At 46.2% G+C, this 24,081-nt stretch overlaps 1 protein-coding gene across 1 annotated transcript; it reads left to right on the forward strand.

The window, feature by feature from the left end:
• The first annotated feature begins 85 nt into the window (after positions 1 to 85).
• Positions 86 to 19,530, forward strand: LOC150047977 (tripartite motif-containing protein 26). Its single transcript, XM_090356150.1, has 8 exons — positions 86 to 231; positions 12,131 to 12,643; positions 12,787 to 12,882; positions 13,908 to 14,138; positions 16,068 to 16,090; positions 16,705 to 16,820; positions 17,045 to 17,077; positions 17,492 to 19,530. Exons 2-8 carry the CDS (start codon positions 12,206 to 12,208, stop codon positions 18,172 to 18,174), a joined length of 1,620 nt encoding a protein of 539 aa, XP_090212276.1. The 5' UTR covers positions 86 to 231; positions 12,131 to 12,205; the 3' UTR covers positions 18,175 to 19,530.
• The last annotated feature ends 4,551 nt before the right edge of the window (positions 19,531 to 24,081 follow it).

The raw sequence follows: 24,081 nt of genomic DNA on the forward strand, positions 1-24,081 counted from the left end.
GTGACGTAGACGAAACTAAAGTTCCTATTGGAGGACGGAGTTCGGCAGGGCCCAATCCCGGAGCTGGCCCGAGAGAAATCTCGGCGGAGGGCAGCGAAGAGCCGGGAGATTACGGGGCGGGGACGCGCCTGTCGCGCTGCCGGGCTCGTGGAGGAACGAGACCCGGAACACACCGGAGCGGGAGACGAGCGCCCCGGGGCGCTGGGGTTCGCCACCCAGAGCTCTAGACCCGTGAGTAGCGGGGGAATCCGATCCAAAAGGCCGCGGAACCGCGATCGCACACACGCGCCTCCAGGTCGAGGCGATTGAATGCGGCCGCCAGGCCCAGGGGCAGAGAGAGCCGGGCCAAGGCCGCCCGGGGGAGCTGGGGAGGGGGCGAGTGCGCGGCGTCCTCCCCACCGACCGAGCCCCTCCCGCTCGCGGGGCCCTCGGTGCGCCGCGAACTGGAGAGTCCTGTTCCGTTTCGGTGTCCGACCCCTTTCCAAGTCCCCGGAGCCCCAAGTCCGCGGGACCCGGATGACGGTCTGGTGGTTTGGAGCGTTGTAGGTAGATGGCCAATCCCACTGCATGATCAAAGTCAGGTTTCCATTCTCTCTCTCTCTCTCTCTGTCTCTCTCTCTGTCTCTCTCTCTCTCTCTCTCTCTCTCTCTCTCTCTCTCTCTCTCTCTCTCTCTCTCTCTCTCTCTCTCTCTCTCTCTTTTTCTTGAAACATCAGAGTAAACTGATTTAAGCCACATATACTTGGAACCGAGTCTTTTCCATGCACATTTTCTGGTTGTTTAGCTTTAAGAAAAATAAAAGTGCATAAATTTAACTTTGTAAAGCAAATGGGAGGGAAACACTTAAAAATGACCAGTAGATTCCAGATTTTGACACCAAACTGTTTGTATGTGCTTCAAAAGAGGAAAGGACATTTGTTCATGCATTCCTGAACCTACTGTTAGCTGAAATTATAACCCTTAGCATATTTTACCGGTTTTTTTTTAAACCACCTTTTCTAAAAGGAGACTTTCTTTAGTGTTAATCAAAACTGCAACTTGAATTTTAGAACAGTTTTAGATTTACAAAATAATAGAGGAAAAGTAATTCAGAATTCCCAGGTAGTGTAAATCTCTTTTCCTTTTCATTAACATTTTTACATCAGTCTGGCATATTCACTGCTATTATTATTATTATTATTATTATTATTACTATTATTAGTGCTAGTACTGTGGCTTGAACTCTGGGTGCTGTCCCCCAGCTTTTTTCACTCAGGGCTAGCACTCTACAACTTGAGCCACAACTCCACTTCCAATTTTTGGTAGTTAATTGGAATTAAGTGTCTCCTGGGTTTTTCCTCCCAGCCCAGCCTGATCCTCAGATGTCATCCTCCTACCTTGCTAGGATTATAGGCATGAGGATTACTGGGCCCCAGCTTGGTTCATTATTATTGTCCAAAGCCCACAGTATATTCAGATTTTCTTTTTTGCCTAACATCTTGGTTACCAGATTGCATTTAGTTGCTATGTCTCCTTATGTCCCTCTTGTCTTTGGCAGATTTCTCAGACTTTGGTTGACCTTGGTAGTTTTTGAGGAATACCATTGTATCAGCTTTTCTTCATTGTAACAAATTCCTGAGATAATTAACTTACAAAGAAAAAAAAAGTTTTTTAAATTTTTTTTTATTTTGGTACACACTTTGGGAGGTTTCAGTCCAGAATCAATTGGCCCTATTGGTTTAGGCCCATTGTGGGGAGAGGGCTCTTGAGTGAATTGACCTCATGGGCAAGAAATAGGGAGAGAAATAGACTGGAGTTTCATAAGCTCCTTCTAGGATACTATCCCATGACCTAAGGACCTCCCACTGGGCCTCACCTCTTAAAATTTTCACCATCTCCTAGCAGTGCCAAGATGCCTCTGAGGGATAATTATATTTGAAACTATAGCCCTTGGGCATGTATATTGTAGGGTGTCTTTCAGTAGTATTTGTCTGATGTTTTCCTCCTGAGGCTGAGTTTATAGATTATTTAGAGGAAACTCACAAAAGAATTGCCATATTTATATTATATCAAGGATTTCATGCTATTATCATGATTTGTGTCTTGGTATTGATCTCAATCACCTATTTTTCCAGTTTCTCCAAGTTTTACATATTGTATTTCTGAAGTTAAATACTGTATTTCTCTTCCAGTGCATACTGTGTTCTTTGGCAGGAAGTCATAGTGTTCAATCCATACCTAAGAGTGGGCAGTTACTCTCCCTGCCTCCAGGGCAAGCATTTGCATGTATTATTTGGTGAAAGTCATCTTCATGAGAGATTTGTTTCTTCTCCCCTATTCATTTATCTAGTTATTTGTTTATATCTGAGTATGGACTCAGATTTTAACCTTTTATTTATAATCCAATATTTATTTTGTTATTTACATTGTTACACCTTTGAGCCAGCCAGGTGCCAGTGGTTCACTCTGTAATCCTAGCTATTCAGGAGGCTGAGATCTGAGGCTCAAGATTTAAAGCCATCTGGGCAGAAAAGTCTGTAGAACACTTTTTTTTTTGTCGGTCATGGGACTTGAACACAGAGCCTAGTGCTCTGCCACTTTGAGCCACAACGCCATTTCCAGTTTTCTTGTGGTTAACTGGAGATAAGAGTCTCACGGCCTTTCCTGCCCAGGTTAGCCTTGAACTTTGATTACAGGTGTGAGCCACCAGCACCCAGCAAAACACTTCCTTTATGTTAAAAGGTAAAGAAACAAAGGCCCAAGGACAGTGGTCGTTTTTCTGCAATAGGCAAACAGGGTGGACTCAGACTTGGTCTGGCTTTATAGACACTACAAACCTCAGGTAAAGCATCTGAATTGAGTTTTCTTGCGGTGATTTCAGACTTAGAGGTTCCTCCCTCCTTGGATCAGAATAGAAAATACATGAAGAAAGGGAAGTAGTTATTTTTGGATAACAGAGGCTAGAATCTAGATAGGAATTGCCAGCTTGATAGAAATGGATTTTTGACCTTTTCCCAAAATAGGTGTGTGTGTGTGTGTGTGTGTGTGTGTGTCTGTCTGTGTAGGGAGATATAAACGATTGTGGCAACGATGAGTCTTAAGGCCTGTTGTTGAAGCTTGTGGTGAAATGGGAGATGGGACTGTAGTAAAAGAGAGGGACAAGGAGAAGTTCTCAATCAGTGGATGATACTGATTTCACCAACAAACCTGCTTTGGGCCATATTTCTAGAGATTAAAGGAAAAATCATCGGGGCATGACCCTTAGGTTTATTTTCTGGTTGAGTGAGAAGACAGATAAAATACCAGTTAGGAAGTAGGGTGATCGTGAGCTGTAGACACACAGTGTTCCAGAGCTGCAGCATCTGTTATAGGGACACAGCAAATACCTAATAGACAGGGGACCAGTCCTGCTAAACATTGAGGTGGGAAAGGGCAAGGGAGGAGAGTGGGGAGTGAGACCAGGTGGATAACGGGACCAGATTGTGGTGGGCCTTGTGGGGTGATGGGCCTTGTGAGGGTTTTGTGCCTGTGTATGTGTGTGTGTGTGTGTGTGTGTGTGTGTGCCTGTGCCTGTGCCTGTGCCTGTGCCTGTGCCTGTGATTGTGCTTGTCCTGTGGTTTGAACTCGGGGCCTGGACATGGGCCCTGAGTTTTTGTGCTCAAGGCTACTGCTCTACTACTTTGAACCACAGTGCCATTTCCAGCTTTTTGGTAATTAATAGGAGATAAGTCTCACAGACTCACAGACTTTCCTGCCAGAGCTGGCTTTGAACTCTGATCCTCAGATCTCAGCCTCCTTACAAGTATGGGTCACTAGTGCTGGTGTTCCTTGTGAATTTTCAAGCTAGAGAATAAAGGATGAGAGCCACATGTTAGGGAGATGGTCCCAGGAACACAGTGAGACAGGCCACACCTCAAATAGGAGAGGCTTTTATGTGCTCTTATGGGAAAAGTATTTTGTCAGTTAAATTATGGTGTGCCTTTGATCATATTTTGAAGATACTGAGATGTATCTTAATGTTAAGAAAAATTGGTAACTTCTAGATCAGGCGCCTGATTCATTCCTGTAATGGTAACTCCCAGGAGGCTTAAGATCTGAGGATTGTGATTCAAAGCTAGCCCCGGCAGGAAAGTCTGTGAGACGCTTATCTCTAATAAACGCTCAGAAAAAGCCAGAAGTGGTGTTGAGGTTCAAGTAATAGAGTGCTAGTCTTGAGCACAGAGAGGCTCAGGGACAGAGTCCAGGCCCCAAGTTCAAGGCCCAGGATTGCGGGGGAAAAAAAATAGAAACTTCTAATGGGCGCAGTGGTTCAAGCCTGTAATCTTGGCTACTTTGGGAGGTGGAGATGGGGCAGTTCCAGACCAGCCTTGGCAGGAAGTTCAGAAGACTACACTCAACCAATGGTGGGTGCAGTGGCTCAGTCCCCTATACCACCAAATCATGTCATATCTCCTTAGTTGCTGGCATCTACTGGCTTAGATGCCCCTTCTACCAAGTATTAATGGTTATAGTATCTCCATCTCTCTCATCCATGATTGTAGAGTTGGCTGACTCCATTTGTAATCTTGAAAACATTAAGTTAAATAAACAGATATTTTTCTTCCTGATAGCCATATTGTCAAAATCAGCACAAACCACCAAGGACTTTTTTCTTCCTTCTTTTTCTTTTTTTTTTTTTTTTTTTTTTGGTGCAGGTCCTGGGACATGGAACTCAGAGCATGGGTGCTGTCCCTCTGCTTTTTTGCTCTACTGCTTGAGTCACATCTCCACTTCAGGGCTTTTTGCTGGTTAATTGTAGTTAAGAGTCTCATGGACTTTGCTGCCTCTGCTGTCTTGGAACTGCTGTCCCCCGATTTCAGCTAGATGTAAGCTACCAGTGCCTGGCATAACACCAGGGATTTCTAACCCAAAGATTTCAGCTATTGATTCTGATTTGGTAAATATACTGTTGTACCTACCAGACTTTAATTTCAGCTTATCCCTATGAATGGCCTATGGACTCTCCCCAGTATTTTGTCATGATGATACCGAGGCCTAGAAAGATAAAAGAAAATTAGCCTTGGGCTGTGTAGCAGATTCACTGAGGCTGGGTGAGCCTTCATGTAAGACTGTTTGCTGCAGGCTTAGGTTAGAATTACAGTTGAGGGCCCAAGAAGATTCTGCTTGTGCTAACTCAGAATCCCTAAGGGAAGGCCCAGGTGGCCGAGAGCAGGTTGGATATCTGTCAGATCCTAGCAGATTGTGTTCTTCCTATGAGGACCAGGGCCACGTTGTATGTGTTCACACACGTACAAAATGTCATATAGCCATAATGCAAGTGAACAAAATCAGCTCATCATCACATGAATAAACCTCATCAAGATGTTTAGGATAGGATAAGAAAGAAAGAAAAAAAGAAAAAGAGAGAGAGAGACAGAGCAACACAGAGAAAATACAGTGATTATTCATTTCAGACTGAAAACTAGGAAAAAATAGTTTATGATTGTATATTAATGCCATTTGCCCAGACCCAGACTTTTCTCTCCTGGGTTCTCTACCTTCCTGGGCCAACCTTGGACACTGTGACCTACAGGTAATATGTGGCCTGCTGTTCTTACGTGCCTTGCTAGTCCTTTCCCATCTTGATGGAGAGGAGAAACATACTGAGATTGCTTGCATTCCTTCAGCACGTGCTCAAGGAGCCGCTTCTTTGCATTGGATGTGCTCTGCCTGAGCTTTACATATTGGCTTCCTCAGCCAACTTTTGTACTTGCACATGGGAACCTAACACTGAAGTTGAGGGGTGCAGCAGGGCTGGGGAATGCTCGTGGCCCCAGTCTGACAGGTCAGAACAGGGCTACCAGATGAAATGATGTTCACTGAGAACTCAAGCTGAAAGGATTTGCTGTGCAGGAAGGGGATGGTATTCTGTAGGGAGAGAATAGTGTTTTCAGAGGGCTTGTGCAGGCACAGTTGTGGCACTTTCTTTAAGGCATGGAGAGGGGTTGGGTTTTGCTCTGGGTTGAGATGGAGTTGTGGGGGGAAGTGGGCAGGAGATGAGCTGGGAGGTAAAGGCTGGGCCTAAATTATCTTAGGCTTTCAGAGGAAAAGAAGGGAAAGAGTTTTGACTTTATCCCTGGGTACCAGAAAACCATGTAACAGTTTAAATCAGGGTGCTTGTATGAGCACACTGCACTTTGTACTTAAGTGGGATGCTTTTGAGGGACAAAGGGAGGAGTAACTAGAGCACTAGCAGTGAGATTTGAAGCTGGAAACCTTGAGGGTTTGCTCATCCCCACTGACGGGTCCTATGGCAGTCCTAAAAGATCATTGAGTTATATCACTAGAGGTAAGAGACAAAATTGACAAGGACTTCATTACCTTCCATTTATTATTACGTTTATTTTTATTATTTTATTTTTAGTTTTGGAGATAATAGTGTTTGAACTTAGAGCTTCACACTTATCAGGCACTCTACCACTTGGGCTATATCTCTACCCCAGATTTTGTGACCTGTTTGCCTGACTTACATACATACATACATACATACATACATACATACCTCTTGACTGTTGAATGAATTGTGCTACTTGCCTGCTTCAGCTTTCACTGATTTCCCAGGGCTGTCAGGATAAAATTCAGAATTGTCATTCTATCTCACAGTCTTGCATAATGTGTCCCCCCTCTACCCTCCCCCACAAAACCCTGCCAGTTTGCTCCATCCCTGAAGATCCAATCAGTTCATCCACTCCCGTCCACCCTCTTCCTCCAGGCAGGGGTGGTCAGATCCCTCTCCTAAGGGTGGGAAGCAGTGGAAGGTGCTTTTCCTTCCAGCACACCAAGGATGTGACCCTCATGTAACTCATCTCTGTAAATAAGGGGTTCTCTGCTGACCCAACCAAACTATAGAATCACTTGGGGAATTTCTGTATGCTTTGAAATATCAAACCAAACGACCTCCATCATCTTGGCTCCTTTGGTCTGGATTTGTGTTGAAACCTTTCTGGGTGATTCCTGTGAGTCATCAGGGTTGCAAGTTACCCTGTTAGATGGTAGAGATTTTCTTCTTGTATTTCCAGGTACAGAACACAAGACAATTCTTAGAGGTATAAGAGAACTTAATTCATGATTCAAAATCAGAAAAATATCCAACTTTATTTCCTCCCAAGGCAGGGCTGCCCTGTGGGTATTTGCAAGACAAGGAACTTTACAGCCTGGTTTCCTCTATGTCCCATGGTGGCTGCCTCTGATTTCTGTGGGACTCAGTGTCCAGAGCCTGGCCCTGGTGGTGAGTGTGGCCTGTGCTGCCTTCATGACACCACTGGTGCTTCCTGGGAAGAGAAAGTGAAACCTAAAGACCTAGAAATTGCACCATCCATTTACAGGATCTCTTGTGACACAACCATAGACCTGTAGCCACTGGAGATGACATGTTTAGATCACTTGCTTTTTAAACATTTTATTTATTTTTCCATCCTCGGACCTCAGCCTCCTGAGTAGCTAGGATTCGTGGCATGATCACTTGCTTTTTGTCCTATAGATTTGTTGTGTATCTCAGAAATTGACTTCTAAGAGGATTTTCTTCTTTCAAATTAAAAGTTGAGTCTTAATCTGGAACCCTAAGAGTCCTTAAATGGGGCTCCACAGGCCCCAGAGTCCTAAATTCTGCTGATGACTGGGGGGAAATCAAGGCCCAGGTACATACTTAAGAAGGAGCCTGAGGTAATCAAAAGAGCCCCCAGGCTCTATCCTGGAGGCTGGAACTCAGACCCAAGCCCTTGTACTTTCCTAAGCATATGCATCTGGAAGTCTGTCTGTCTTTTCTTTTCTTTTCTCTTTCTTTCTCTCCCTCTCCCTCTCCCCCTCCCCCTCCCCCCCCCCCCTCTTTCTTTCTTTCCCAGTACTAGGGTTTGAACTCAGCCTGGGTACCTTCTATTAGATTTTTACTCCAGGCTGGTACTCTGTTACTGAGCCACAGCTCCACTTTAGGCTTTTTTTTTTTTTTTTTTTTTTTTTTTGGTGCTAGTCTGAGGCTTGAAGTCCAGCCTGGGTGCCATCCCTGAGCTTCTTTTGCTCAAAGCTAACCCACTACCACCTGAGCCACAGCACAACTTCTGACTTTTACTGAGTAGTTTATTAGAAATCAAAGTTGAGATCATCAGATCTCAACCTCCTCAGTGCTAGGATTACAGGAATGAGCAATGGATATATATATATATATATATATATGCACACATATATATTTTTTTTTCTTTTTTGCCAGTCCTGGGGCTTGAACTCAGGGCCAGAGCACTATCCTTGGGCTTTCTCAAGGCTAAAATTCTACCACTTCTGGCTTTTTCTGTGTATATGGTACCGAGGAATCGAACCCGGGTTTTTGTGCATGCAGCCAGGCAAACACTTTACCACTATGCCAAACTCCCGGCCCTGACGCAATCAATATCTTTTGTAATGCTGCTCTGTGGTTTGTGGGAACCCAAGGCAGCATGGAGTCTAGAGGAAAATGCAGCATGAGAAGCTAAAGTGTGGAGAGAGTTTTGTACATGTAGGGGCAAAAGTCACCTGCTGTTGAGAAGAGTGAGGCTGGAATGCTGTCTTTTCTCTGGGGATTTGGCCAGGGTAGGGGTGGAGGCAAGGAGCACAAGTATCTGCCTAACAAGGTGTGAACCTTCACAGTCACACTTTCTCAGCCAATTCATGCAGCTTCCAGTGATTCTCACAGCCAAGAATCGTGCCCAGCATCCACATGCTAAAATGTACTAGAAGAAGTTGCAGTGTCATGGCCTGCCAGTCTGTGGACAAATTCGGGTTAGGTATTTATGCATTTGCTTGACTCTGGAGGGGAGAGGTGAACTGCTGGAAAAGGGAAGCAGGGAAAGGTAAGGGTGTCCCTTAGCTGTCTGTGAGGAGGGTTCTTGAGGCTAAACTTGAACCTGGGTTATTCAAGTGGTAGATTTTTATTAAGTGGTTTGATATTTTTGGTGGGTACAGACTCCTCCTTCCCTATTGGGGTTTGAACTCTGGGCTTCATACTTGTTTGGTTTGCTTGCTCATTCTGCCGGCACTCTACCACTTGAACCACACACCTCCAGCTTGGGTTTTTGCTTGTTATCTTGGAGATGGACCTGTCTCTCTGACTCTTCTGCTTGCACTGGATTTGAACTGCTGTTCTGATTTCAGCCTCCTGAGTAGCCAGGATTACAGGTATGGTTACAGACCCTTTTAAGAATATAAAAGAAAATTATAGCCTCTCCCCTTAAGAAAAAATATTTTTTATTGTTTGTTGAGTCATTTCAAATTAAATTGTAGTCACAAAGCACTAAATAATGCCGCATCCTTTGCTGAAAAATAGACTAGCTTATATATAAAATCTCAATAAATGCCACTAAGAAAATAAGTTCCATTAAGAAAATAAGTTCTGTTTTCAAATTTTTCTTAATGATCTCCAAACTACTTTGATAGGTTTTTTTTTTTTTGAAAAGCTCCTCCCCCCATCAGGATTCAGTCAAGAATGCTTTTTTGCATTTTGTTACATGTCCCCCCTCTGATTTGAAAAGAGCAGGCCAGTTGTCTAATAGAATGCCCCGCATTCTGGATTTATCTGATTGTTTCCTCTTGGCATGGTCCTCTTTCAGCACTTCTGCATACAGCCCTCATTTCCTGTAAACTGGAAGTTAAACCCAAAGGGCTTCTTTAGGTTCATTCAAGACATTTTTCATGGTGCTGCTGTGTAGTGTGTGTGGTACTCTGTCAGGAAGCATGCCCACTTGCCCTGTGTGGTGTGAGGTGGGCCCTAGACTTCTCAGCATAGTACATTAGGAAGTAATCCATTGAGGGGTACTATGGGAACCATCCTGTCCCCCCAGCTTTTCTTCTAATCGTTGTATCCGTGATAATCCTTGTGTTATAATGACTGAGGAAAAATGGTTCTTCTTTTTGTCATCAGTTTTTGTTTGTTGCCAGAGTCAAATCCAGGGCTCATGCATGCTAATCACATGTTCTACCACTCACAAATCCAGAAGGTTTATGATTGTTTCTCCTCTTATGCTTATTAGCTATGTTCTCCTGTGATCCCTAGACATCTACAGTAATGTGTGTGCTGTTTCAAGAGGTCTAAAGGTCCATTGGAACCCGGGTTAAGGCCAGGAAGAGGAATAGTAGTTCAGCTCTTCATAGTTCTTTTATTCCAGTACAATTCAAAATAAATCCCCATGCCTATTGATAACATTTTCTCTTCCACAGTGAAAAAACTCAGCTTTTAAACTTTTAGGCCATTCAACTAAGTGGCAGGAAACAGCACCAAAGCCCACAGAAATCACCCAGTAACATTTTCTTTTCCTCCTTTCAAACCCTTTTAAATGAAAGAACTGCAGAACCACCTTTTAGTCCTCAAAAGTAAAATCAGGAAACTGGACCAGAAACCAGCTTAACATTTCTGATATTCTTGGGCCATGATATTAAATTTCTTGATCCCTTCCTTTGAGTTTTGTACATACATAGTTTTGGGTTTTTTCGTACTCACTATGTTTCTTAACATCACACATATCTAAATCTGTGAGTGCTTTCAGTTGGACCTTATTATCAGCAGTATAATTATTCCTTTACATTTGAATAGTACTTCCCCTTAATAAAGCATTTTTATGTATTATTACATTAGATCCTTAATAGGTACTATATTCTTGCTTTTTATTCCTGGGTCATTAATGTCACTATCGACAAAGGGTGCTCTTCATTCTGCTATCAGTAATAGTGTTGCCTGTGGTTCAAGCTTACAGTTACCTTTGGGTTCTGTTGACTGCCTCCCCTGCATCCATAGCAGAGCTACCACCCCCTGCCCTTCCCAAAAGGCCTGGTTTACAGATGTACGTATGGTCTGGTGGCTGCTTCTGCTCATTTATGTGCTCTCTCCGCCCCGCCCCCCCCCCCCACCCCTGGTCCTGGGGCTTGAACTCAGGGCCTGAGCACTGTCCTTGGGCTCTCTCAAGGCTAGAGCTGTACCACTGGAGCCACAGCACCACTTCTGGCTTTTTCTTTGTATGTGGTACTGAGGGACTGAACCCAGGTCTTTGAGCATGCTAGGCATGTACTCTCCCACTAGGCAGTGCTCTCAACTTGGCCCCTCATTTGCTTTCTTGCCATTACTTTCAACTCTTTGTGATTTAAACACTCACTAGGTTTAGGAATTAAGGGTCTGGGTTCTCCTAGATTTCCTTCTGTGGACCAGGCTTAGGCTTAGCATACAGGACATAAGTATTTCACCTCTGATTAGGAACTTGAAGGCAAATATAGCTTTCCCCTCTGACAGATGGATAAATCAAGGTTCCAAGTACTCAAGATGGCTTCTCTTGTTGTCCTAGAGCCCTGGATGGAGAGGAGGTAGCCCTCAGGTCAGATTGTGTGGAACCTTGTAACCTTGGTCAGAAATGGGTCAGAAAAAGGTCAGCAAGAGCCAAGTCCTTTGTGGGCTGTGCAGGGCCTCCCTGTGCTCCCGCAGGCCCTCCCTCGAGGCATGGAGATGGTCTAGGCCAGCAGAGGGAACAGTGCTGGGGCTGGCCTCCCTACCGTGAGGTCAGTTGAGACTGTCTGCCCTTGTGAGCAACAGAGGAGTGGAGCAGCCAGGCCAGCTTAATGGGGGAGTCAGAGCTGAGAATGTGTCCATTGTAACCAGGCGAGGCTCCACTGATAGGTTGACTTTAGCAAGCCCAGCTTTTCTAGGGTGGGTGAACTGAAGCCCCACCACACAGTGGTCCTGGGAAACACTTCCAAAAGGAGACCACCGCATACAGACCCTTGGTGCCTTTTGAGTTTGGGCTTAAAACTCTGTGCTCTTAATTCTTCACATCTGAAGGAGAGGAGCTAAGTAAAGGAGTCCTTGGCTCTGTCAGGACCATAGATGGATGGACAGCTGTGCACTGCACGAGTGGGGGAGCAAGCACCCTGTAAACACTGATGTAGGCATTCATTATAATCATTCCCCAGCAGTCAGTGATTGATGGTTCTGCTGTGATTGGTGCATTGGAGCAACTCCCTGGCAAGCGGAAGGAAAGGGTCCTGGCAGGTGTGGGCTTGGGGCAGTACTGCTCTTTATCCTGTCCTCAGTTTTCTCATCTGTGAAACCAGGGGGTTGGACTAGATTTTCTAATTGTCCTTGACTCTATGTCTGGTTTTTCAAGGAGGAGAAACCCCGCCAGTGAACGGAGGACCTCTCTCCCCATCCCCCACCCCCTTGAGCTTGAGCTAAGGGTACGATGGCCACATCGGCCCCCCTGCGCAGTCTGGAAGAGGAGGTGACCTGTTCCATCTGCCTTGATTACCTGCGGGACCCTGTGACCATTGACTGTGGCCATGTCTTCTGCCGAAGCTGCACCACAGATGTCCGCCCCGTCTCAGGAAACCGCCCTGTCTGCCCCCTCTGTAAGAAGCCTTTCAAGAAGGAGAACATCCGGCCTGTGTGGCAGCTGGCCAGTCTGGTAGAGAACATTGAGCGTCTGAAGGTGGACAAGGGTCGGCAGCCGGGAGAGGCGGCCCGCGAACAGCAGGATGTGAAGCTGTGCGAGAGGCACCACGAGAAACTGCACTACTATTGCGAGGACGACGGCAAGCTGCTGTGCGTGATGTGCCGCGAGTCCCGGGAGCACCGGCCCCACACGGCCGTCCTCGTGGAGAAGGCCGCCTTGCCCCAGAGGGTAAGTGCTCCCTCCTCAAGACTGTGCCCTGCACACCTCCAGGGGCCTGGCTAACACTCCTCTAACGCGCTCTTCTGGCTGAGGACACAGGCTGAGTCCTCACTCAGAGCATCCATCTGTCTCCACTGCTTGTTTTCCCACAGGAAAAAATTCTGAACCACCTGAGCATCCTAAGGCGAGACAGAGATAAAATTCAGGGCTTCCAAGCAAAGGGAGAGGCAGATATCCTGGCCGCATTGGTAAGTGGGCTGCTAAGGACATGGTTTATCTGGGCTGGGCAGGGCAGAGTGAGCCAGGCAAGTTGTTGGCAGCTGGAGAGATTTCTAGGAGTGGTCAAGGAAGGGTGAATGTAGGACTGGTAGCTGGTGGACCTGGGCCTTAGTTATATGAGTTAGTCGTGTGCTTTTAGGTTTGGGGTCTATTTCTCTTCTGACCTGTGAGTAGGTGGTCAAACTGTCAGCCAGGGACACTCCTCCCCTCTAGTCCCCCAGATGACGCTTACCTCAGCTGCAGGGCCCACATATAGGTGTAGCAGGTGCAGTCTTTCTACCAGAGGACTAAGGAAGGCCTGACTTGGCTCTCAAAGAAGTAAGGGAAAGACTTGAGTTCGTGAATGGAGGGCAGCTAGAGGGTTTAGAAGGAGGGAGCTGGCTATAGGGTCTGAACTGAGAGGGAAAGGGAGCCTAGCTTTGATTGTCCAGTGACGTCCAAGCCCGTGGTGGCTGTGGGTGAAAAACAGGCAATGCCTTATGTGCTTGATTAGTGCTGGGTTTTGGGGGGTGGGGTGGGGAAAAGTGGATACGATGGTTCCAGTTTTGTGGAGTGTCTTGTGCTGGGAAGGTTGGCATGAGGGGATGTTTGGGAAGATAGGGTCTTGGCCCTGAGAAGGGGCAGAAGGAGACAGATAGCTGTCAAGTCAAGGGGCTCCCTCAAGCCCTGGTGTGCATGGGCGCCTTGTAGTTAAACATCAGTCAGCAGAGACTAAGGACTCAGGCAGACCCTGGACTTGGCAAGGGGATTTAGTGGCAGGAGAGGACACCGCCCATGAGCACAGGCAGTCCAGTTTCACCGAGGAGACAAGATTCAGTTGTACTGTCCCACACTAGTAGTCTTTGAGAAGAGGATCAACACACAAGGGCTTTCCCCACATCCAAAGCTGAATAACTCCTAAGTGAGGGTCAGAGGGGAAGAGCTAGCCCAGGTCCTAGAGGCATCTTACACCCCTAGGCAGAGGCCTCACCCTTCTCCCTTTCTGTCCCTGCAGAAGAAGCTGCAGGAGCAGAGGCAGTACATCGTGGCAGAGTTTAAGCAAGGACACCAGTTCCTAAAGAAGCGGGAGCAGCATCTTCTGGACCAGCTGGCCACCCTAGAGCAGCTGCTCACAGAGGGCAGGGAGAAGTTCAAGACCCGGGGTGTCGGGGAGCTTGCCCGGCTGACCGTGGTCATCTCTGAGCTGGAGGGCAAGGCACGGCAGCCAGCCGCAGAGCTCATGCAGGTAAGAAGCCGGACCTGGTGGTGAATGGGGAGATCAGAGCAGGCCTAGATTGCTGCTCCTCTGAGGGCAGAGTGTAACACTGACTTGTCTACCCTAGAGTGAAGCCCTGCTGTTCTTTCTGTATTTTCTGCAACAGTGCTGTGCAGCTACGGTTTGGTGATTTCATTTGTTTTCTAAGTTCTCAACCTTTTTTATGTATGTGCACCAGTTCTGAGGCTTGAACTTGGGGACTGGGCACTGTCCTGAAGCTTTTCTGTTCAAGGCTAGTGCTCTGTCATTTTGAGCCCCAGTGCCACTTTCAGTTTCCTAGTGATTAATTGAAAGTAAGAATTTCATGGACTTTCCTGTTCTGACTGGCTTTGAACCACAACCCTCAAATCTCAGCCTCCTGAATAGATAGGAGTATAGAGTGAGTCACCAGAGCCAGTCTTTTGCTCAATGCTAGTGCTCTACCACTTGAGCCACTGTGTGACTTCTGCCTTTTTCTAAGTAGTTAATTAGAGATAAGAGTCTTGAGGACTTTCCTGCCTGTGCTAGCTTTGAACTGTGATCTTTAGTTCTCAGCCTACATGTGAGCCACTAAATGCCCAATTAATAATCAACCCCTTAAAGACATTAGCTGCCCTCTCCTAGTCCCCCTTCACCTGTTCTCTCTCTCTTTTCCCATAATGCTTATCACTTACATGATTATATTTGTTATGTTGTTTGTTGTCTGCTTCCTCTGCTAGGATGTCTGCTCTACACAGGTAGGGATTTGTGTCTTTTTTTCACCATTGTCTCCCAAGCTTCTAGATCAGTGCCTGGCATGTAGGAAAGACTAATAATTAATAAAAAAAAAATATGTGGAATGAGTAGGAGAAAAATCCATTAAAATTGAGTACTGTAGTGGCTTTGGATTCAGAAAAGAGGATCTAAACAGCATTTCCTGAAAACCCCCTCCTCTCACTCTCTTTCCACTGTTCCTTCACACAGACAGCACCACCATTCTCCCTTCTGCTCAAGCCATGGTCTGTCCTCCATTATCCTTGGCCCGTATGCCTGTCTTTGAGTCAGCCTCAGCTATTCCAGGAGGGTGTAGCTTCTCCCCTGTCTCCACTGCCTTGTTCCTGCCATCTGCATTTCCCTGGCCTACAGCAGCCACTTCCAGACTGGTCTCCCTATGGTCATTGCCTCACTTTTTCCTTTCCAGCTGCAGTATAGCAATTCAGACAAAGCAAGTTTTTTTGTTTTGTTTTGTTTTGTCTCAGCAGTTCAGCGGTAGGTAGAGGGTTCTGGAAACATCTGTCAGGTCATTAGGGAGGCTAATTCTGATTCTTTTACCAGCCATGTTGTTCTCAGCCCTGTGGTATAAGATGGGTTTATCACCAAAATTGTCCAAAATCCAGCCAAGGAGAAAGGAAGAATTGTTCATTTTTTTTCTTAAAGGACAAAAATCTAGAACTTGAAGTCATTGCATTTTTTTATATCCCATTGGCTGGAACTTAATCACATGACCAGACATGATTGAGGGAACTTGGGAAATGTTTTCTGGATGGCACCAAGTTTGACTATTAAGCAGGAGAAAGGAGGAATAGGTTCCGGAGGTCCTTAAAGTATCAGCCTCATAGAAAGCAAATCACACATATTTTTCCCTGCTTGAAACCCTTTGGTGGCTTTCTGGTTAACATGGAATAAAATTCAAAAGTCCTACCACCCATGCCTTGGTGAGCTTGCTCTTCCTAAACCCTTTCCCTTTTCTTACCAGTCTTCACTTGGCCTTGTCAGTTGCTTCTATCCTTGTACTTTCTTTGTGTATGTCTTCATTGTTTTACTAGAACGTCAGCTTGCGAGGAGGAACCACACTGGTTTTGTTCACTGTTGTGTGTATTGGTTGTATACAAATGCAGTCTTACTTGATCACATTAATGCCTGTGCTTTCTTTTCTTCTAGGACACTAGAGACTTCGTCAACAGGTAAATGAGCTTCTTTAGTATGTTGTATTTCATTCCTCTGCCCTGTTGTTTCTTTCTGACCATTCCAGTGAATGGGGAGTGGTACAGTGCCAAAGATACCTACATATCTCTGATTAATACTGCATACATCTTTGGAAGCTGGTGGTTGATCCACCCCTGTGAAACAGCTCTGTGTAACTCCAGCGCCTGGGCCCACTGTCTTTGCTTGAGGTGAGGGGCAGAGTAGGGAGAGGAGAAATCTGGCTTAGAAAAAGAGTACACACAGATGGAGTCTGCTCAGCTAGTCTTGGACCCATGTTTTTCTTTTTCCTGTGTGCCAGTCTTGGGGTTTGAACTCTAGCACTGTCCCTGAGTTTCTTTTTGCTCAAGGCTAGTGCTCTGTCACTTGAGCTACCGCTGCACTTCTGGCTCTTGTGGTATTTCATCTGGGCTGGCTTTGAACCATCATCCTCAGATCTCAGACTCCTGAATATCTAGAATTATAGGTGGGAGCCACTGGCACCTGGTGGGAGGTAGACTCATTCAGCTCATTAGAGAATGAATCTTCATAATGGTCCTGAAGATAAGCAAGAACTGTCTAGTCACAGGTTATTAGGTGTCCATCATCTTCTCAGGTATCCACGGAAGAAGTTCTGGATTGGGAAACCCATCCCTCACATGGTTAAAAGGAAGACAGGAGAATTTTCAGATAAACTGCTCTCTTTGCAGCGAGGCCTGACACAATTCCAAGGTAAGGTTGGGGGAAAACACCAGGGCTGGAATCAGGTTGGGCCACCGTGTAGAGCAAGGCCCCCTGGCTTCTCAGGGTTCTCATTCCCCGCCTCCCTCTTCTTAGGGGTTCTGGGTCGCTGACTCTCCCTTGTAATCAGGGATGGAGCCGTGTCATAGTACCATCCAAGTAAGAAATGGGCTTGAAAGTCACTACTGTTCTTTTGATTTCTCCCCCCTCCCCAGGAAAGCTGCTGAGAGACTTGGAATATAAGACAGGTGAGTATCCAGATATTCTTCCCACATTTACCTCAAATAAAGAAAACTCCCCCTAAAGAAATTCTCACTTGGCATTTCTGCTACTCTCTAGTCCATATGGGCTTCCTTAATGATCTAACCCTTCTGTGCACCATGTTTGATGATTTGATCCTATCATCATTCCTTGTCCTGAGGCTGAGTTTCATCTCCTTGCTTGACCATGTGGTCCTGTATTGAGAGAAACAGCCGTGGCATCCACAGACCGGAAGCCTCCCTCAGCCCTGGTGCTCAGTTCTGCTCCACTGCATAGCTCCAGGAAACACTGGTCACACAGTCCATGAGGTGAATCGCACCCCTTGGCTTTTGCTGTGGAGACTGGGGGAAAGGGTTCCAGCACACTAGTGACGCTCTTCCTTTCTTCCCTTGTCCCCACAGTAAGTGTCACCCTGGACCCACAGTCTGCCAGCGGGTATCTCCAGCTGTCAGAAGACTGGAAATGTGTGACCTACACCAGCCTGTACCAGGGTTCCTCCTTGTACCCCCAGCAATTTGATTGTGAGCCAGGGGTGCTAGGCAGTAAGGGGTTCACCTGGGGCAAGGTATACTGGGAAGTGGAGGTGGAAAGGGAGGGCTGGTCTGAGGATGAAGATGACGGAGAGGAGGAGGAACAGGGGGAGGAGGAGGAGGAGGAAGAGGAAGCTGGCTATGAGGACGGATATGATGAGTGGGAAACAGATGAAGACGAAGAATCGTTGGGAGATGAAGAAGAGGAAGAGGAGGAAGAGGAGGAGGAAGTTCTGGAAAGCTGCATGGTGGGGGTGGCCAGAGACACTGTGAAGAGAAAGGGAGACCTCTCCCTGCGGCCAGAGGATGGAGTGTGGGCGCTGCGCCTCTCCTCTTCAGGCATCTGGGCCAACACCAGCCCCGAGGCCCAACTTTTCCCGGCACTGCGGCCCCGGAGAGTGGGTATTGCCCTGGATTACGAAGGAGGCACCGTGACTTTCACTAATGCTGAGTCGCAGGAACTCATCTACACGTTTACCACCACCTTCACCCGACGGCTAGTCCCCTTCCTGTGGCTCAAGTGGCCAGGAACACGTCTCCTTCTGAGACCTTAAGTCCCGGCATTAGCCTGGGCCTCACACCCAAAGAAGCTTTACTTCTATGGGCTTCCAGGACTCTGTGATGGAGAAGGGGTGCCTGGTTAGAGCCCCTGGAGCAAGGGAGAGGAGGAACCCAAATCCACTGTCACCTACCTCCCCACAGCGGTGGTCTAAGCCTCACTCAGTGCTGTTGTACTGCCCTAATCAGGCTCTTCCCCGCCCTGCTGGTTTCCATGGGACCTTCTGCCCCTGAAGACCACGAGAACTCCCTTCCTCATGCCCACCACCCTTTGCCCCAGCTCACTTGGTGGAATAAGGAGCTGAGGCAGCATTTTCTGGTTCCATGTGGCATTCTGTGCCAGCTAGCCTGGGGAGACGAAGACTGATTATACTTGAGGCCATTTGCTGTTTTCCATTCCCTAGTAGGTTGCCCTTGCTTGAATTCACTCTTGCCTACCTTCCATTTTAAGCAGACCTCCTCCTGCCTAACTCAGCTAGACAATACATGAAAATGCTGGAAATACTGACTCCAAGTCCACTGAGGCTCCCGTGTCATTTCAGCTGGCCACCTGGAGAGCCAATGGGAATTGTTTGATGAAGTTCAGAGTGAGTAAAGGCTGCTCCAGAGGCGGAGTGTGGTGAGGTGGGGTTCTTTGGAGCTCTCTGTGGCTTTAGAGGAAGGATCTAGATATATGTGACTTTGGGTTAACAGACACAATCTCTAAAGAATTCCCTCTGCAGATTCGTCCTTGTGATCTGTCTATCTGTGAATCTAAAAACACCAGGTCTGATATCCACTGGAGTAAAACTTCTCCTGCCTTGGAATATCTGATCAGTATCTCCAGGACTCCTGTCACCCGCCCTCCTCTGTGGCCAGGGTCTTTTAGAAGAGGGAAGGGGGCAGCAACAAGAAGTCCCTGGGCCTTTGTGTCAGGAAAGATCTCAAGTGTCTTTATACTGCCTGTGGAGCTAACCCCAATCCTGGCTCAGTCCGGTCACCTGTCGTGACACAGTTTTAACACAGGCTCCTGCTCCAGCCAAAGTGAGGTCCCAGTTTTTGTTCTAAACCATTCCAGTTGTTCCCCCTGTTTCCTGTTTATCCAAGTTTTGGCTCCTCCCCCACTGCTCTGAGAGACCACCCCCAGCCGTCTGCATCTGGGTGGAATCTTAGCCACCACACTGTCCCGGAGTTGCCCATGTTGTATATATCACATGCTGCCTGAGTCCTACATACATCTTACTTCTGCCTCTAGTTTTGTAAGCTCCTGGAAGGTGGATGCCATCTCTTAATACTTGTGTTCTCCATGGCACCTAGTGCAGTGCTGGGCGCAGAGTAGGTGCTCAATAAAGATTTGTTTAATGAACACACCAGAGAGACGAATGTTTTTGTTTCAACTCAGATGTCATTAGACCTCAAGCTGGCTTCTAAGAGGCTCCATTGAAACTAGTAGGCCAGGATTTTCTTTTGTAGCTAGAATTCGGTGGCTTTGCTTTCTGTCCTGTTTGCACATGTGTTGTCCTTTCTGGATGTCCCCAAAGAAGAGCCTTTTGTGGACACAGACATGGCTCCACCTAGCCCTCCCAGAGTGGGCCCTGGCCCTGGCCCAGCGCTTGTGGCGCAGATGAAGCTCAGAGCACGTAACTGCTGCTAGATTCCTTGAGGAGATTCTACCAGCTGGCACACCTCTGTTTCTTGGAAAATAAGCAGTGCTCCAAAGGCAGTAAATACCATCTAGCACAATTTAATTTCGGTTACACATTCAATTCTAACCATTTCTTGTACTGATTATTATTTTGTGTGTGTGTGCCAGTCCTAAGGCTTGAACTCAATGCCTAGGTGCTATTCTGAGCTTTTTTTGCCCAAGGTTAGAGCCACAGCCCTACTAACAGTATTTTTTGGTAGCTAATTGCAGATAAAATTCCCATAAGTTCCTGCCCATGCTTGCTTCATATTGAGATTTTCAGATCTCAGCCTCCTGAAATGCTAATACTGTTGTGTAAGCCACTGGCAAGTGGCTTAATGTTTATTTGTAAACTTACTTTTTCCTGGTCAGTCTTGGGGCAGAAGGCTCTGTTATAATGACAGAAAAAAAGAACATTGGTGCTTTTCAAAGCTCTGAACAAGAAAATTTACCAGTATATGTTAAGAAAACACATTCATTCAAATATCACCAGAGCAAAGACGTTGTTTAACAAAGCAGTTTAACATTGCGGATTTGCCATCACATTGTCAATATCAGAGGTTGAAGAATCTTGGAAGGATCTTTTGTCATGCGTAACATTTGTAAGAACAACACAAGCCAGAGCAGGCTGGTTATAGTCACTAAACGACCTGAACTACCATGTTCTTAGTGCTCTTGGCAGGACTCTGAGCATGCTGGTCCAGACAACATGGCTCACTGCTTTCCGACCTTTGATGAACAACTGCTACTTGGGGAAGCTGACTTTCTCGTGACTGGTTGATGACAAGACAAAAGAACAGTCTTTAAAACTTAACATATGACAGAAGGAATTCTGAAGCCATCAATATGGCGCATGGGATGCTTTAATTGGTTAGTGGTTTTGATCGTTTTGCTTTTGTAACCATGTCTTGGTCCCTTTCCAATCTGTTAAAGTTCATATATATATATATATATATATGAGATGAATCTCATGAGATGAATCTCATAATCTCATGTTATGCTCTATTTTTATTAGAATTTTGTTTCATGGTTCTAGTACTTCATATTAGTATCTTTTGCCACTAAGTCTCAGTAAGGGAGAGAAAAATCTGTTAAAAAATCTGTGACTAAAATGTTGATATGGCCTTTCTTTTTTTTTTTGGTGGTGGTGGTGGTGGTGGTACAGGTACTGGTACCGCCAATACTGGAGCTTAAATTGAGAGCTTGGGATGTTGTCCCTGAGCTTTTTTGCTTGAGCTACAGCTCTACTTCTAGCTTTTTGATGGTTAATTGGCAGTAAGACTTTCTTAGGCTTTTCTTACCTGTGCTAGCTTTGAACCACCAGATTCTTGAGTAGCTCGTACTTTATGACTGAGCCATGGGTGCCTGGCTCCAGTTATTTTTGTAACTGTTAATGAATTGCTGGATTCATTAAAGCTTAGAATTGTTTCCATTTCCAGGAATATGTGTTATTATTATTATTATTTTAATCGTAAAGTGTCCTCTTTTTTCTTTTTGCTAGTCTTAGGGCTTGAACTCAGGTCCTGGTCACTGTCCCTGAGCTTCTTTTGCTCAAGGTTAGAACTCTACCTCTTTAGCCGTAGCACCCACATCCAGCTTTTTCTGTTTATGAGGTACCTGCAAGCTCTCTACGTCTAAGCCACATTCTCAGCCCCCTCCGTTCTCTTACTAATTTTTTTTTTTTTTTTTTTGCCAGTCCTAGGGCTTTAACTCAGATGCCTGGACACTGTCTTTAGACACTTTTTGTGTGTGTGTTTGTGTGTGGGGGTCATGGGGCTTGAACTTCAGCCTGGGTGCTGTCCCTGAGCAGTTCAGCTCAAGGCTACTGCCCTACCCTTGAGCCAAACCCCACTTCCCATTTTCTAGAGGTTAATTGGAGATAAGAGTCTCAGGTCCTTTTGCGCCTGGGCTGTCTTTGAACCTTGATCCTCAGATCTCAGCCTTCTGCATAGCTAGGATTGCAGGCTGAGCCATTGTGCCCAGCTTCCTTGGACACTTTTTACACAAAGCTAGTGCTCTGCTTGAGCCACAGCACCCGCCACTTCTGGCATTTTCTGTGTATATGGTACTGAGGAATCAAACCCTGGGCTTCATGCATGCTAGGCAAGCACTTTACCGCTATGCCACGCTCCCAGTTCATTAAAGAATTTGTGTGTGTGTGTGTGTGTGACAGTGATTAGTAAACAACAACTTTTGAGATAAATTTTACCAGAACGTTGTTCCTGTTTCTCTAACCTAATTCTCCCATTAAAGTATTTTTTCAGCTGGATCCTGGTAACTCACAACTGTAATCCTAGCTATGATCTGAGGATCACAGGTCAAAGCCAGCCCAGGCAGGAGAGTCTGTGAGACTCTTATTCCCAATTAACCACCAGAGAAGCAGAAGTAGAGCTATGGCTCAAGTTATAGAGACTAGCCTTGAGCAAAAAGAGCTCAGGAACAGTGCCCAGTCCCTGAATTCAGGCCCCACAACAGGCCAAAAGAAAAGTTTCAAAATCTCTGTCCTCTTGATTTCGGTCTTCTAAGCAGTTGGATTGCAGACATTAGCCACAATGGCTGGTCCCTCCCTCCTTTTCTTCCTTCCCCATACTTTATTCTTTTTTCTTCAAATAGTTGTACAAAGGGATTTCAATTTAACCTGTCAGTTTATGTGTAGAATGCATCTTGATTATAACCACTCCATTCATCAGCGGTTTTCTTCCCCCCCCCCCCCCCGCCTTTTTTTTTTTTTTGCCAGTCCTGGGGCTTAAGTGCTGTCCTTGGGCTTCTCAAGGCCAGAGCTCAACAACTTGAGCCACAGCACCACTTCCGGCCTTTTCTATTTATGTGGTTCCAAGGAATTGAACCCGGGTCTTTGTGCATGCTAGGCAAGCACTCTACCCCTAGGCCAAACTCCTTGGCCATATCAATTGTTTTCTTACAAAACTAAAAACAATGTCAGCCACTTCACTCAGAGTGACACTGGCAGGAGTGTTTTTATTGTGGTGGTTAGCTTTCAGTGTGCTGAAGCTCAAGATGACGTGCTCATCAGCTACAAGCTCCTTCCAGCAATCTGCAGTGTGCCTGGGAACGGGCCCTAGAAGACAGCATATCATGGGGGAATTAGGTGAATCCTGCACCTGCTTTCGAGGACAGAAGGAGACCTGTGAGGACTACACAGCACTGGATTAACTCTTGATCTTCTTTAAGAAAAAGAGGTTAGCCAGGTGCTGGTGGCCCATGTCTGTATCCTAACTACTCAGGAAGCTGAGATCTGAGATCATGGTTCAAAGCCAGCTCAGGCAGGAAAGTTCATGAGACTTTTATCTCTAACAAACTACTTAGGAAAAGCTGGACGTGGCACTGTGGCTCATCTAGCCTTAAGCACAGAGAGACTTAGGGACAGTGCCCAGGCCCTGAGTTCAAACCTCAGGACCTGCAAAAAGAAGAGAAAGAGAGGGGCCGGGAGTTTGGCCTAGTGGTTAAAGTGCTTGCCTAGCATGCATGAAGACCCGCGTTCGATTCCTCGGTACCACATACATAGAAAAAAGCCAGAAGTGGTGCTGAGGCTCAAGTGGTAGAGCTCTATCCTTGAGAAAGTCCAAGGACAGTGTTCAGACCCTGAGCTCAAGCCCAGGACTGGCAAAAAAAAAAAAAAAAAAAAGAGAAAGAGAGATTGCCCTTTCTCCTGATTGGAAGTAATCCATTTCCTTATTACTTAAAACTTTCTGTTTTAGTTGTCTTTTGTGCCTTTAAGGCACACAAAGCCCTCAGAAAAAAATATGTGTACTGCCTACAGACAGAAGCTTGGATCGAAGAGCTAGTACTGAGAGCTGTCCCTACTCACACCACCTGCATGGTCAGGCACCTCACACAGGTGTTCTCATTTACCCCCTAGCACTATCCAAAGGTATGGTCAAAGTGGCTCCAAGTGATACAGTGCTAGCCTTGAGCAGAAAAGCTCAGGGACAACGCTAGGCCCTGAGTTCATGCCCAGTTTTCAGACCAGTAATCTAGAGGTTCAGGGAGACTTAAATAAACCAACTAAAGTGAAGACTTGAATCAGGATCTTCCTGCTTCTAAGTATCCTATGCTTTTCACAAGTGACCACAAAGATGTGAGATCATTGCTTCCCAGGCAGATGGCACAATTTTCCCAGAGTCAAAAGACGTGGGCAGAACCAGTGACTTGTACGCATTGTTACATTCTACATAGTGCTTCGAGTCATTTGCTTAGATGTCTACAGAGTCCTGTGAAGGGA

Source organism: Megascapheus bottae, chromosome 22 (assembly GCF_031878675.1).
Source record: "Megascapheus bottae isolate mThoBot1 chromosome 22, mThoBot2.hap1, whole genome shotgun sequence".
In the NCBI taxonomy this organism is placed as follows: Eukaryota; Metazoa; Chordata; class Mammalia; order Rodentia; family Geomyidae; genus Megascapheus; species Megascapheus bottae.